The sequence below is a fragment of the Nicotiana tomentosiformis genome, chromosome 2, assembly GCF_000390325.3.
Source record: "Nicotiana tomentosiformis chromosome 2, ASM39032v3, whole genome shotgun sequence".
NCBI lineage: Eukaryota > Viridiplantae > Streptophyta > Magnoliopsida > Solanales > Solanaceae > Nicotiana > Nicotiana tomentosiformis.
In genome coordinates, this window is record NC_090813.1 from 173,987,304 (window position 1) to 174,002,285 (window position 14,982).

The 14,982-nt window shown below is 39.8% G+C and overlaps 2 protein-coding genes across 2 annotated transcripts; both read right to left on the minus strand.

Moving 5' to 3' along the window:
- Positions 1–1,442: 1,442 nt before the first annotated feature.
- On the minus strand, positions 1,443–4,066 carry LOC104106907 (elongation factor 1-alpha-like). Its single transcript, XM_009615566.4, has 3 exons — positions 3,919–4,066; positions 2,581–3,055; positions 1,443–2,501 (listed from the first exon to the last, which is right to left on the minus strand). Exons 2-3 carry the CDS (start codon positions 3,040–3,042, stop codon positions 1,620–1,622), a joined length of 1,344 nt encoding a protein of 447 aa, XP_009613861.1. The 5' UTR covers positions 3,043–3,055; positions 3,919–4,066; the 3' UTR covers positions 1,443–1,619.
- Positions 4,067–12,487: 8,421 nt separating this feature from the next.
- On the minus strand, positions 12,488–13,021 carry LOC138906114 (uncharacterized). The gene has a single exon (XM_070194635.1). It carries the CDS (start codon positions 13,019–13,021, stop codon positions 12,488–12,490), a length of 534 nt encoding a protein of 177 aa, XP_070050736.1.
- Positions 13,022–14,982: the final 1,961 nt, after the last annotated feature.

The following is a 14,982-nucleotide window of genomic DNA, read 5'->3' on the forward strand; positions in this document are numbered from 1 at the left end:
TATACGTTGATTAAAATTTATGTTCCCTTGATTATTTTTTAAAGTTAGAAATATATTTTTAAATGACCATAAAACAAAAACTCTACATTACTCTATATTTTGTTTAACCATATTAACTTAGACACAAATATAATTAATCTGGGAACCAACTTTTAGCTTTGATAATATAACCTATTGAACTCCTAAGGTAATTCAAAAACTAATTAGTGTGTTAAGCCAATAAAAAAAAATGAGTTTGTTAATTATCATATGCGAAAAGTCATGACTATATTTTTTAGAATTAAATATGAACGCCCTAAAACGAATTAGTAATGTGTTATCATCAGTTTTTTTCTGTTATTTAATTCTTCAGATAACTAGCTAACCCCCGCACCGCACCCGCAAAAAATTAAATTTATTTTATTTTAACCCGCCCCGCGTACAAACCCGCACCCGCCCCATTGCCATCCCTATCTACTCTATGCTTGACACACTTGAAACTTCTTATAGTAAAATATAAGGGTAGAATAGGATCATTTTGGAAATAATTTGGTAAAAATGACAAAGTTAAAACCAATGAAAAGGACGTGTTGCCCCACCCCTTTATCCAATCCAAAGAAAAGGAAAGGTAGTAACATCTGCTTTTAAAGCTATACTTCCCCTCTTGTCTAATCTCCATCCTTCTCTATCACAGCCTGCAAATTTCCAACCAGATCAATGAAAATTCTTGAATTTTCCCCTCTTTCGCTCAATAAACCTTTTGTGTGTCCTTTTTTGATCAATCAAGAAAATGCAACTATCTACAAAAAAAAACTCTCAATCCAACTATGGCTCCCACTGTGCCTCAGTATGAGCATTGTTCAACTATCTTATCCTCAAAGTTTTTAAATTTATGACGAAGCAAGAATTCACGACTATTTATATTCTAGTATGCAAGTCTTATCACTTAAAACTGTTCTGTCAAAAAAGGTCGCACTTAAAACAAACTTCACATATTATCACTAAATAGTTCAACTTCCAGTAAATTTTCTTAACAAAAAAAATAATTTTGTCCTTGGCAAATTATTGAACAAAATTCACTTTGTAAACAACAAACGATAAACCCTACAAAGAAAAGAAAGACAGAACGAAACATTAACAACTACTTCCTTTGACAAAGGTTAAAAAAACTGGAAGTATTTGCCAAGGAGAATGATTAGGTAATAATCCATCATAGTATGGGACAATTCTACTCGGAAAAACAGTCCAACAAAGTTGAATCTAATGCAAAAACAATTATGATTCTCCTATGGCAATTTAGGAGAATCATAATAAGCTCACAATCTTAATACTATATCAGCAACATTAAGATAAATAAGCTGCTGCTAACAAATGACAGACACACGAAGGCCCTACTATTAAATAAGATTGAGAACAGCCAAAAGTGACATGTTGCTAAACGAAATATGAGAAGGGAACAGGAATACGAAGAAAAGCTGCTCAAAATTACTCCACTATCCTCAAAAGAGGCTAGAGAACCATGACAATAGCTTCTTGAGCCATATCCAGCACTGGTTAAATGTCCAAAACAAAATTGGAAAAAACTGAAGCAAATAAACAAAACTAGTTCATCCAAACAGAATCCCATCAAAAGCACAACCTCACTTCTTCTTCTGAGCAGCTTTGGTGACCTTGGCACCGGTTGGGTCCTTCTTGTCGACATTCTTGATGACACCAACAGCAACAGTCTGACGCATGTCCCTCACAGCGAAACGACCCAATGGTGGGTACTCGGAGAAGGTCTCAACAACCATAGGCTTGGTAGGAATCATCTTAACCATACCAGCATCACCATTCTTCAAGAACTTAGGCTCCTTCTCAAGTTCCTTACCAGAACGTCTGTCAATCTTGGTCAAGATCTCAGCGAACTTGACAGCAATGTGGGAAGTGTGGCAGTCGAGAACTGGTGCATATCCATTTCCGATCTGACCAGGATGGTTCATGATGATGACCTGGGAGGTGAAACTGGCAGCCCCTTTGGCTGGGTCATCCTTGGAGTTTGAGGCAACATAACCACGCTTGAGATCCTTAACAGCAACATTCTTAACATTGAACCCAACATTGTCACCAGGGAGTGCCTCTTGGAGAGCTTCATGGTGCATCTCTACAGACTTGACTTCAGTTGTCAGACCAGTAGGCCCAAAGGTCACGAGCATACCAGGCTTGAGGACACCTGTTTCAACACGACCAACAGGGACGGTACCAATACCACCAATCTTGTAAACGTCCTGAAGTGGAAGACGTAGGGGTTTGTCTGTGGGCCTCTTGGGCTCATTAATCTGGTCAAGAGCCTCAAGGAGGGTTGGCCCCTTGTACCAGTCAAGGTTGGTAGACCTCTCAATCATATTGTCCCCCTCGAAACCAGAGATGGGAACAAAGGGAATCTTGTCAGGGTTGTAACCAACCTTCTTGAGGTAGGAAGAAACTTCCTTCACAATTTCATCATACCTAGCCTTGGAGTACTTTGGGGTGGTAGCATCCATCTGCCAAAAAATAACAGAATTAGCATGGCATGAAATGTTTAAAATAATAACTAATTATAAGCTATCGAAAAAAGTAAACCTTGTTGCAGCAGCAAATCATTTGCTTGACACCAAGGGTGAAAGCAAGCAATGCGTGCTCACGGGTCTGACCATCCTTGGAAATACCAGCTTCAAAACCACCAGTGGTAGAGTCAATAATAAGAACAGCACAATCAGCCTGGGAAGTACCAGTGATCATGTTCTTGATAAAGTCCCTGTGTCCGGGGGCATCAATCACAGTGCAGTAGTACTTAGTGGTCTCAAACTTCCACAAGGCAATATCAATGGTGATACCACGCTCACGTTCAGCCTTAAGCTTGTCAAGCACCCAGGCATACTTGAATGACCTCTTGTTCATCTCAGCAGCTTCCTTCTCGAACCTCTCAATAACACGCTTGTCAATACCACCAAGCTTGTAGATCAAATGGCCAGTGGTGGTCGACTTTCCAGAGTCGACGTGGCCAATGACCACAATGTTGATGTGAACCTTCTCTTTACCCATGATTCCTTAAAAACTGAAGATCATCACAAGAACAGAAAACCAAGAATTAAATTTTGATAGTCATTGAAACCAAAATAATTTCTACAAAGAAACAAACTTTCAATTAGACTCTTGTCTAATGGTTCTCTTTGAAATATGTGAAACTTAACTCTAGACCATGTAATACGTAAATTTTGGGGGTGGAATGAGGGACTACGAAGAAATTTATCTTTTGGTGTTTGATTAACCAAAAACATTTCCAAGGAAAAGATGTTCCAGGAATGTAACTTCCACAGACAGAATTCATTTTCCTTTTCAACAATCAGCCATTATCATCAATCTGGACATCTATAAATTTTCATCAAAACGATACTATCAATCTTTCACAAATTCTTAGCAAAAAGTTCAGTTACAAATCAAACACGGAATAAAAAGGAAAACATTTTCTATCATACCAAACATACCAGAGTCTATAGAGTTTCTAATAGTCGTAGATTCATTATTCAATTGACTTCAAGTGTACATATCATAAAAATCCATTTTAAAAAAAACCATCAATAGATCAAAATCTAAGTGTAGCAAATCAAATCGAATTAACAAATAAAAAAAATAAATCGTATAGGCTGTAACCAATTAGTAGAACAGTTGAAATCTAATATACAAAAACAAAAGGACAATACCACATAGACGAGATTAAAAAAGGGAAGAAAAAGTTATGATATCAATTAATTCGTAAATAAAAACAAATAAATCTCATAATTCAAACTCAAGTAAAATCAATTCACAAGGTAATTAGATTGTGTTTTTCAACAAATCACTGACAAAACACCAACTAGAATACAATTGATTTGTATGAATATATATAAATAATAGGCAGAAAAATAGAACAGAACTAACCTTAAAAAGACGAAAGGAAAAGACGAGAGAGCTTCGCTAAAACCCTGGCTGCGCAGAATAAATGAAGCGAAGCGTTAGGGTTTTAGAAATGCACCGAGTGATGTTTTTAAAGCTCAGAAACCGTACCCGGGTTGGGCTTCTTGGGCCCCCACTGAATTAGATTTAACTAAGGCCAACTTGTCCGGCCCCTTAAACTTGACTCCAGTTTCCATTTTGACACTTTAACTAAGGCCGGTACCTATTGAACACTCCAACTTATTTAAAAGTGTATTTATTAAATACCTCACTTACTGCCAGTCAAAAAAATAAAGTGTGTGTTAGTCACACGCGGATACGGTGGCAAAGTGACGAATGAGACAAAGACGCGTCGCATTTGGGTCCAAATAATCTTAAGAAAAAAAGAAATTTTATTTCCACATAAAATCCCTTCCCCCACCTAAGTAGTTCTATCGTCTCTCCGCCCTCATCTTCCCAGTTCCTCCTCACTCACCATTCATTGTTAGGCAATCATCATCTGTGTACAGATAAAAACTACTCAATCACTTTCGACCGTAGCTACCATCAACATTTTCTTCACCAAAAATTATGCTGAATTTGATACTTGGACGAGGCAGAAAGATAAGAGGACTCACACGAATATACTGATGTTTTCCCCAAATCTATAGTTCCCTTTCCTTTTGAGAACGTAAATGGATATCCCTAAGCTTTTCTTAAATTTCTTGGGGTTTCCTCTCTTTTTTTTTTCTTTTTTTTTTTCCTTTATGGGTTTTAATTATTTTATGATTTAAGTTTTTTTTGTTAACAAAAATTCAAAATCTTATTTTTTGATTGAAATTTAAGAAAAATTCAAGTTCCAATGACTTTTATTGAGGGGAAGAATGTGAATTGTTTAAATAGTTGTGTGTACTTTTGATTCCTCTATTTATGTTTAACGAAATTGAAGAATCTGAAAGGGAGGTTTTTATTCTGTGTTAATGGTAATTTTCTCTGTGCATGAGATTTTTGGGTGAAGGTGAGGTGAGACGATTGTCGAGTTTTGGTGAAGCTGGTGGTGCAGTTGTATGTGTTTTGTGTTGTTTAAGATAGTTGTGATTTTTGTAAGGAAAGATAGAGACATTGAAGCTGGTGGTTATGGCGTTTTGGGTTCACGCTACCGGTGGCTCACAGTGTTATGTCGTGGAGTTGGTGAGGTCATTTCGGGTTAAAAATGTATTTTTAAATAATTAAAAAAAGAAAAAAATATGGTTTGGTATGAGTTCACTCGCTTTGAGAAAGTGAGAAATACTTGTTTCTGCCATGGCATACTTTGTGTTTAATAGGCACACTTTCAAATAAGTTGGAGTGCTCAATAGGTACTGACCTTAGTTGAAGTGTCAAAATGAAAACTGGAGCCAAGTTTAATGGGCCGCACAGGTATTTGGCCTTTACGTAAATATACTTATCTTTTCTCTAATTATCAGGGCAACATTTGTTAGATTTTGAGTTCTGCCAAAATGTATACAAAAAGTAAATAAAAGGGGTAGGAAAGACACATTTATTTTGTGAAAAGCCCTGAATTTTAGAGATAACTAATTTTATAGGTTATTTGCTTAGCCTTAAACTACAAAAGAAACTTTCTTATAAGGAAAATATATATTTAATGCTTGATGAAAATAAAAATTACCTTCTCAATTCTTTAGTCATACTGTAAAGTACCATAAAATAAAATATTACTAAAAGAAAACAAGCACACTAAGAAAGAACCTATGTTTAAGCAACCTATTTCAAGTATTAGTATGGCTTGTTTATCTCAACACCAGATAATATATTTTACTCAATGGGATATATATGAAATATGAATAAAATTAAACTACCAGGTTGGTATTCGCTTGTTTCTCTCCTTATCCAAGCTGATATTTTTTTTAATTTCGGAATGACCCTTTGCCCATATACCTTTCGCTACATCTGGAAGCGTAGAAAAAACAGTGCGGACATCAAAAACTTTAGCTTACACACTAAGTTAAAAAGTATGCTATGAAAATCTTACGTAAGAATGAAATCAAATATAACAAAGAGTAAGCAACTTGGATTCATTTATGGCAAATGAAAAGAGCAAAGGAACAAAGAGGATGAAAAGTAGTAGCTTCTGGAAAAGTTAAAGACCCAACATAATTGGATCAAGGAAGATTTCAGTTATTAGTTCGTCCTCAAATGGTAGAGCTTTAAATCAGAATTAAGCATCTTTTCAAGAATTCAACCAACCCATCATTCTGCTTAGTGAATGGACTTAAGGAGTATCAAGTTGCCTACATCATATAGTGTTTGAGTTTGTAAAGCACATCTAAATTGTAATATGAAACCTTAAGAGCTTGTTTGGAAAGCCATCTAAAAATTGAATTTTGATGTAACTGGGTGTAATTTTATAATTTGACGTGTTTGTCTGGCATTACTTGGTCGGCGTGGTAATTACACTGTGCAATTACGCAGACACTTTTTATTTTTTTTCTTTTTGTTTTTATTTTTATTTTTTATTTTATTTTTATTTTTAAATTTTAAAATATATTTTTCTTTGTACATTATTTATCTTTTATTTCTCTACCTTTACTTCTTGCGATTTCATGTAATTGCTCGTATATTTTATTTCTAATTTATTTTATTTTTTTATTCTGCGTAACTGCGTTATTGTTCTAGTTTTTGAAACTACACCCCCTAATATTAGAAATAATGAGTCATTAATAAACTTGCCATATAATGAGTGATGTCCTTAAAGTACAAATTCGTTGTTGAATGAGGTTATAAACTTATTATGTTTCCTAATCTTAAGTTGTATTGGAACTTATTTTTATTATTGCGGTTTTTGACATATGTTAGACTTTTTTTTTTGGATTTTAAAATTGTGTTATATTTTGTTAATTCACATTGCTTGTTGTTCATTTTTTTAAATTAAAATTGATAGATTAGTTTTGTCAAATATTTGAATAATGTTATGATATTATATTTATAAATATTAATTTATTTTATCAAACATGCATTCCATGATGCTCTTACAAAACATATGTATTTAGGCCACCTCACCAACTCTCTCAAGGATCTCAAAAGAGCCAATATACTTAGGGCTCAACTTGCCCTTCTTCCCGAACCTCATCACACCCTTCATGGGTGAAATCCGCAACAAAACTCTCCCTCCTATCATAAATGCTACATCACGAGGCCTCCGATCAGCGTAATTCTTCTGTCTAGACTGAGTTGTACGAAGCCGATCCTGAATCAACTTGACTTTATCAAAGGCATCCCAAATCAAATCAGTGTCCAACAGCCTAGCCTCTCCCGGCTCAAACCAACCAATTGGAGAATGGCATTGTCTCCCATATAAGGCCTCATAAGGAGCCATTTGAATGCTCTATTGGTAGTTGTTGTTGTAGGCGAACTCTGCAAAGCGACAAGAACTGATCCCAAGAACCCTAAAAATCCATAACACAAGCACAAAGCATATTCTCTAAGATCTGAATGGTGTGCTCGGATTGCCCGTCCGTCTGGGGGTAAAATGATGTACTCAACTCAACCCGGGTGCCTAACTTGTGTTGCACGGCCCTCCAGAAATGCGATGCGAACTGCATGCCTCGATCGAAGATAATGGACATCGGCACACCGTGGAGACGAACAATCTCACGAATATAGATCAGAGCCAACTGCTCAGAAGAATAGATAGTCACCACTGGAATAAAATGAGCCGACTTGGTCAACATGTCCACAATCACCCATGATGCGTCAAATTTCTTCAAAGTCTGTGGGAGCCCAACAACGAAATCCGTGGTAACATGCTCCCACTTCCACTCGGGAATCTCAACTCTCTGAAACAAACCGCCCAACCTCTATTGCTCGTACTTCACCTGCTGACAGTTCAGGCACCAAGCCACATACGCCACTATATCTTTCTTGACTCTCCTCCACCAATAATGTTGTCTCAAATCCTAATACATCTTAGCGGCACCCGGATGAATGGAGTACCGCGAACTATGGGCCTCCTCAAGAATTAACTCATACAACCTATACACATTGGGCACACATAACCGGCCATGCATCCGCAACACCCCGTCATCTCCAATAGAAACCACATTGGCATCGTCATGATGTACCGTGTCCTTAAGGAAGACCGAGAAACCACGCAAGCAAGAACCTGACTAGGCTCCGAAATATCCTATCTAACAAATTGATAGGCCAAAGCCTGAACATCCATGACTAGGGGCCTCTCAGCTGCAGGTAATATGACAAACTGCCCAAACTCTCCGCCTTTCTACTCAAGGCATCGGCCACCACATTAGTTGTAACGACCCGACCAGTCTTTTTGAGCATTCGCACTTTGTTCGGTAGTTTGGGGGTATGAGTAGCTCCGTATGATGTACTATGACTTGTGTGAATCACCGAGTTTAGTTTTTAGGTTATTCAGAGTTGATTTGGAAGAATGAATTTCATGATTTAAGCTTTAAAGTTAGAAGAGTTGACCAAGTTTGAATTTTTAGTATTTGACCTCGAATTGGAGATTTGATGATTTTGTTAGGTCTGGATGGTGATTTTGAACTTGGGCGTATGCCCGGATTTGTATTTGGATATTTCTAGAAGGTTTCGGCGCTAATTGGCGAAAGTTAAAAATTTAGGTTTGGCAAGTTTATAAGTTTGACCGAGAGTTGACTTTGAGGACATCGAGTTCGGATTGTGGTTATGGGAATTGGAATATCTTCGTTATGTCATTTGACTCTTGCGTGCAAAATTTGGGTTCATTTCGAGTTGATTTGTTACGGTTCGGCACGAGTTTTGGAAATCGAAAGTTTAAAAGTTCATTGAGTTCGATTTGAGGTGCGATTCACCATTTCGATATTATTATGCGTGATTTGAGGCCTCGAGTAGGTCCGTGTTATTTCATGGGACTTGTTGGAATATTTGGACGGGGTCCCAAGGGGCTCGAATGAGTTTCGGACGAGGTTCATATCATTTTTGTCGTATGTTGCATTTGGTGAAGGAGGCTGGATCTGGGCAAAGTCTGGTGTGGTTGCACCTGCAAACTACTGGGCGCAGGTGTGAGAGTCGCGGGTATGAGGAATGAGGCATAGAAGCGGAACTGGAGGGCTGGCACTGTGGTCGCAGCAGCGAGAAGATTGGCGCACCTGTGACACCGCATGTGCGATGAATTGGAGCGCAGACGCGACGAGCTTCGCAAGAGCGGAATTGTTTTATCGCAGGTGAGAGGGGTACTAGGACAAGCTGATTTCGCATAAGCGAAGAATTTTTCCACATAAGTGAACGTCGCAGAAGCGACCTACTATCCGCAAATACGAACAATGCTGGGCAGAATGCTTTAAGTTTGAGGGTTCGATATTTTTTACCTATTTTAGGATTTTTTGAGCTCGGTTTGGGCGGCTTGGGAGAGGAAATTCACCACATGGATTGGGGTAAGCATTCTTGACTCGTTTGTGATTATGGTAATTGAATTAATCTTCGTTTTTGGTAATCTTCATTTTTGGTAGTTGAATTATGAATTTTAAAGAGAAAATTGGGGGGGGGGGGGGGGGGGGTTGTCTAAATTCATAAAGTGAATTTTTGAGTTTTGAACATCGATTCGGAGTTGGATTTGAGTGAAACTAGTATGGTTGGACTCGTAATTGAATGGCTTGTCGGATTTTGTGAGTTTTGTTGGGTTCCGAGGTGCAAGCCCAGGTTTGACTTTTTGGTTGACTTTGGGCTTTTGATTAAAGATTTGACCTTTATCATTTGAATTTTTTCCTTAGGCATTATTTGATGTATTTGAGTTGGTTTTGGCTAGTTTCGAGCCGTTCGGAGGTCGGTAGGCGCGGGATGGCATGTTGGAGTATCGTTTGGCTTGTTCGGTATTGGATTTGGCTTGTTCGAAGTAAGTAACACTTCTAAACTTGGTGTTGAGGGTATGAACCCCTAAATACACGTGATATGTATTTGGTGTTGAGGTGACGCACATGCTAGGTGACAGGCGTGTGGGCATGCACCGTGTGAATTATGACTCAATTGATTCTGTAGTACTATGTAGTTACCTAATCTTGTTTTTATCCATGAAATCTCTACGTGCTAAAGTAATTGAGTTATGATCCATGTTAGAAATCATGTTTAGGCTATATGCTTATTCTGTCGGGACCCACTGAGGTCATATCTGGTGTGATTTATTTGCTTAAATTGCAGTTACATACTCAGTCATACTCGTTCATTTGCATATCATATCTCAGTCTCTGTTGCTATTTATTGATACATCATATCATCATTTTGGGCTGATTTTCATGACATTGTGAGCCCGAGAGACTGGAGAGATTGATGATTGAGTTGGGACATGAGGGCCGAATTATGAGTGGTATTGATGGGATCGGGTTGCACGTCGTAGCAGGATTTATATTCTTGGGTTGGATCTGCCCTGTATTATTGATTCATGATGAGATCGGGCTGCACGTCGCAACATATTTTATTTATTCATGCCATGATTGTCTTATTATAGCGCTTGGGCAGGATCTGCCCCTCCGGAGTCTGCACACCCACAGTGAGCGCAGGTACTATTGATTCATTTATGCTGGATCTACCATGTACAGTGCTGAGTGACTGAGAGTAGTGAGGCCTGGATCTGCCATGTTCAGTGCTGAGTGACTGAGTGTGTTGAGCGATTGAGCGTGATGAGTGAAAAGTATGAGATAGTGAGATTGAGTACTCTGAGAGTATGCATATGGTTTTATCACCGAGTTGCATTGCATTCAACATGCACACTTGACATACAGGTATAGAGATGCATTTTCCTCATGATGTACAGTATTGCGTCATTCATGACTTCACATACACATTGACATATAGGCATAGAGATGTATTTTCCCCATGCCATTTGAAAATGAAACATTTACTTATTGAAAGTTTTGGAAAAAATCACAATTTTACAAACTTACTCATATTTTGGTGATTTCGGTAAAAGATTTTGGTTTTCACTGATATACTTGAAAAGCATGCCTATTTTTCGGAACTGTGAACGAGCTGAGCATTATATCTCTTATTTCTTTTATCACTTTTATTATGTTGTTACGAACTGTTGTTGGCTATTGGTGTTAGACTCTGACCTTTGTTCCATATTGTCACTACTTTTAACCTAAGGTTAGGTTTGTTACTTATTGAGTACATGAGGTCAGTTTTACTCATACTATACTTCTGCACCTTGCGTGCAGATGTTGGATGATAACGTTGCTGTGTACGGCAGGAGCTGGATTTGAAGATGTACCTGCCTCCCGGTCATAGCTGCCTCTTGATCTTTGTAGCTTTAGAATTTTAATTTGTTCATGTATATTTCAAACAGATGATGTACTTTATTTCATACCAGCTTTGTAAATTCTAAATCTTAAAAGCTCATAATTTGTACTACCATTCCTTGGGAAATGTATAAAGGTTCAGTTATTTTATCATTCATCTGTCTTTATAAATCTCATTAAATTGGATAGTTGTTAATTGGCTTACCTAGCTTGTAGGGTTAGGTGCCACCACGACTAGTTGAATTTTGGGTCGTGACATTGTCCTTCCCAGGATGAGTCAAAATAGTGATATCATATTCTTTCAGCAACTCTAACCACCTCAACTGTCGCAAATTAAGATCTTTCTGCTTGAATAGATGTTGGAGACTCCGGTGGTCGGTATAGACCTCGCATGGGACATCGTATAGATAATACCTCCAAATCTTTAATGCATGAACAATAGATACCAATTCCAAGTCATGGACCAGATAATTCTTCTCATGTACCTTCAAATGCCAAGACGCATAGGCAATCACCCTACCGTCTTGCATCAACACTGCGCCAAGCCCAACACGCGATGCATCATAATACATAGTGTAAGACCCTGAACCCGTAGGCAACACCAACATTAGTACTGTAGTCAATGTAATCTTGAGCTTTTGAAAGTTCGCCTCAAACTCCTTAGACCATCTGAAAGGAGCACCTTTCTGGCTCAGTCTAGTCAAAGATGCGATAGTGGATAAGAAACCCTCTACCAAACAATGATAATATTTGGCCAAACCAAGGAAACTCCGAATCTCAGTAGCTGAAGACAGTCTAGGCCAACTCTAAACTGCCCCAATCTTCTTGTGATCTACTTTGATTCCCTCACTAGATACCACATGACCCAAAAATGCCACCGAATCAAGCCATAATTCACACTTAAGAGAATTTTGCATACAACTTCTTCTCCCTCAAGATTTGGGGCACGATCCTCAGTTGATGCTCATGATCCTCCCGAATGCGGGAGTACACCAAAATGTCATCGATAAACACAATGGAAAATGAGTCAAGATATGGTTGGAATACGATGTTTATCAGGTGTATAAATGTTGCTGGGGTGTTGGTCAACCCAAATGACATCACTAGAAACTCATAGTGACCATATCGAGTCCTGAAGGAAATCTTCTGCATATTCGAATCCTGAATATTCAGCTGATGATACCCTGACCTTAAATCAATCTTCGAGAACACTCTAGCACCCTGAAGCTGGTCAAATAAGTCATCAATGCTAGGTAATGGGTACTTATTCTTCCCTGTAACCTTGTTCAACTGCCTATAATCAATACGCATCCGCATCGAGCATTCTTCTTCTTTACAAACAGAATCGGAGCACCCCAAGGTGACACACCAAGCTGGATGAAACCCTTATCAAGCAACTTTTGCAGTTGTTCATTTAACTCCTTCAACTCCACTGGTGCCATACGATATGGTGGAATAGAAATGGGTTGAGTGACAGGCACCAGGCCAATACCAAAATCGATATCTCTATCGGGGGGCATGCCTGGAAGATCCGTTGGGAATACGTCTGGGAAGTCTCTCACTATCGGAACTGACTCAACGGTGGGAGTGTCAGTATTGACATCCCTCACAAAGGCTAGATATGCATCACACCCTTTCTCAACCATCCGTTGCGCCTTCAGAAAGGACACAACTTTACTAGGAATGTAATCCAATGTACCCCTCCACTCCAACCGCGACAAACTTGGCATAGCCAATGTCACAGTCTTGGCGTGACAATCCAAAATAGCATGATGGGGTGACAACCAATTCATGCCCAAGATCCCATCAAAGCCTACCATATTGAGTAATATTAGATCAACTCTGGTCTCAAAACCACCAATAACAACTAAACATGACCGGTAAACACGGTCCACAATAATAAAATCTCCCACATGTGTGGACACATATACAGGAAAACTCAAAGAATCATGAGATATATCCAAATACGAGGCAAAGTAAGATGACACATATGAATAAGTAGAGCCTGGATCAAATAATACCGATGCATCTCTGTGACAAACTGGAACAATATCTGTGATAATTGCGTCTGATACGACCGTCTTCGCCCTACCCGAAAAAGCATAGAATCTGGCCTGGCCTCCCCCTCTATGGCAACCTCTACCCGCTTGCCTCCACATCTAGCTAGTTGGGCGGGTGGAGTGGCAATTGGAGCAGCAACTATGGCTTGTGAAGTCTGTGGACCCTGTGGAATACGTGGAGCATGTGTAGTCTGTGGAGTTGTACCCCTCCTGGGTCTGGGGTAGTCCCTCACCATATGTCTAGTATCCCCACAATCAAAATAAGCTCTCGGTAGGAATGGCTGCTGAAACTGACCCTGGCCTGGTCAAGCTAGACTGACCACTAAAGGCACCCCATGTAGGAGGTGCACTAGAAATGGCTGAGCAAAATGGGCAACGTGGGACTCAGAATAGCAGGAGCACCGCTAGTAACTGAAAGTGCTGCATGAACTGGGCGGCTCACATAGCCTCTGCCATGATGAGCTGCAACTGGAGCACGTGCACCACTATATCCTCACAAGTCTCGAGGCCTTTTGGCTTCCTCGTCCTCTCTCTCACGGCCCCTCATATCCTCCAACATCCACGCAATCTCTACTACCTATTGAGACGGAGTATCCATCTCCAACTCTCAATCTATGCTGAATCTAATACCATAGTTAAGCCCTCGATGAATCTGTAGACTCGCTCTCTGACTGTAGAAACCAAAGTAGGTATATGTCGGGATAACTTACTGAATCTGATAGCATACTCTGACATTGTCATAGTCCCCTGGCGCAGCTGTTGAAACTTTGTGCGCCATTCATCCTGAAGGGTCTAGGAACAAACTCTCTCAAAAATATCTTTGAAAATTGAGCCCAAGTGAGTTGGGATGCATCAGCTAGTCTACCCTCCTCCTAACCCTTCCACTACTGATACGCTGCTTCTGAGAGCTGAAATATGGTAAAAGCGACTCTGTTCACCTCCACAATACCCATGGTGTGGAGAATACGGTCGCATTTCTCTAGAAAACCCTACAGTTCTTCGGTAGTTGCGCTACTAAAAGTAGGAGGATCATACTTCTTGAACCTCTCAAACCTCATTTGCTCCTCCTCAGAAGCCGTTGGCCTAACCTCAGGCTGAACTAGAATAACTGGTTATGCTGGCATGACACCCAAGACCTGATCAATGTGGACCCGCTGCTCTGGAGTGCAGGCCGCGGGAGTCTGAGCTCCTCCTCCAACCTGATATGTGGCTGGTGCAAGGGGAATCAATCCCGCCTGAGCTAGAGTGCACAACATGCTCAAGAACTATGCTATAGTCTCCTGAAGTCCAGGGGCAACAACAGGCGTCTCGGGTGCCTGTCCCCCAACCGGAGCTAGTGGTGGCTCCTCAGTTGCTACTCGGGCAGGTGCTCTGGCTGCACCATGTGCCCCTCCTTGGCCTCTACCCCGACCACGTTCTCGCACGGCTCTAGCAGGGGGCGCGTGTGTCTGATCATCGTATCCAGCAGTGCGTGTCCTCACCACATATGAGAGAATAGAAAGACAAAGACTCAGATTTCGAAATCAACAAATTCGCACGATAAGGAATCAAAGAAGTGGAATTTCCTAGCAGTTTTGTAGCGTCTCGAAAATAAGTACAAACGTCTCCGTACCGATCCACAAGACTCTAATAAGCTTGCTTATGACTCGTAACTCGTAACACCTATAAACCTAGAGCTCTGATACCAACTTGTCAGGACCTCAATCTCCCACCTTAGGATA

Excerpts from the sequence above, each read along its gene's own strand:
- LOC104106907 (XM_009615566.4), bottom strand. The coding sequence starts at position 3,042 with ATGGGTAAAGAGAAGGTTCACATCAACATTGTGGTCATTGGCCACGTC. Across the intron at positions 2,502-2,580 it reads TGATTTGCTGCTGCAACAAG|ATGGATGCTACCACCCCAAA; the intron begins GTTTACTTTTTT and ends ATTTTTTGGCAG.
- LOC138906114 (XM_070194635.1), bottom strand. The coding sequence starts at position 13,021 with ATGGTAGGCTTTGATGGGATCTTGGGCATGAATTGGTTGTCACCCCAT.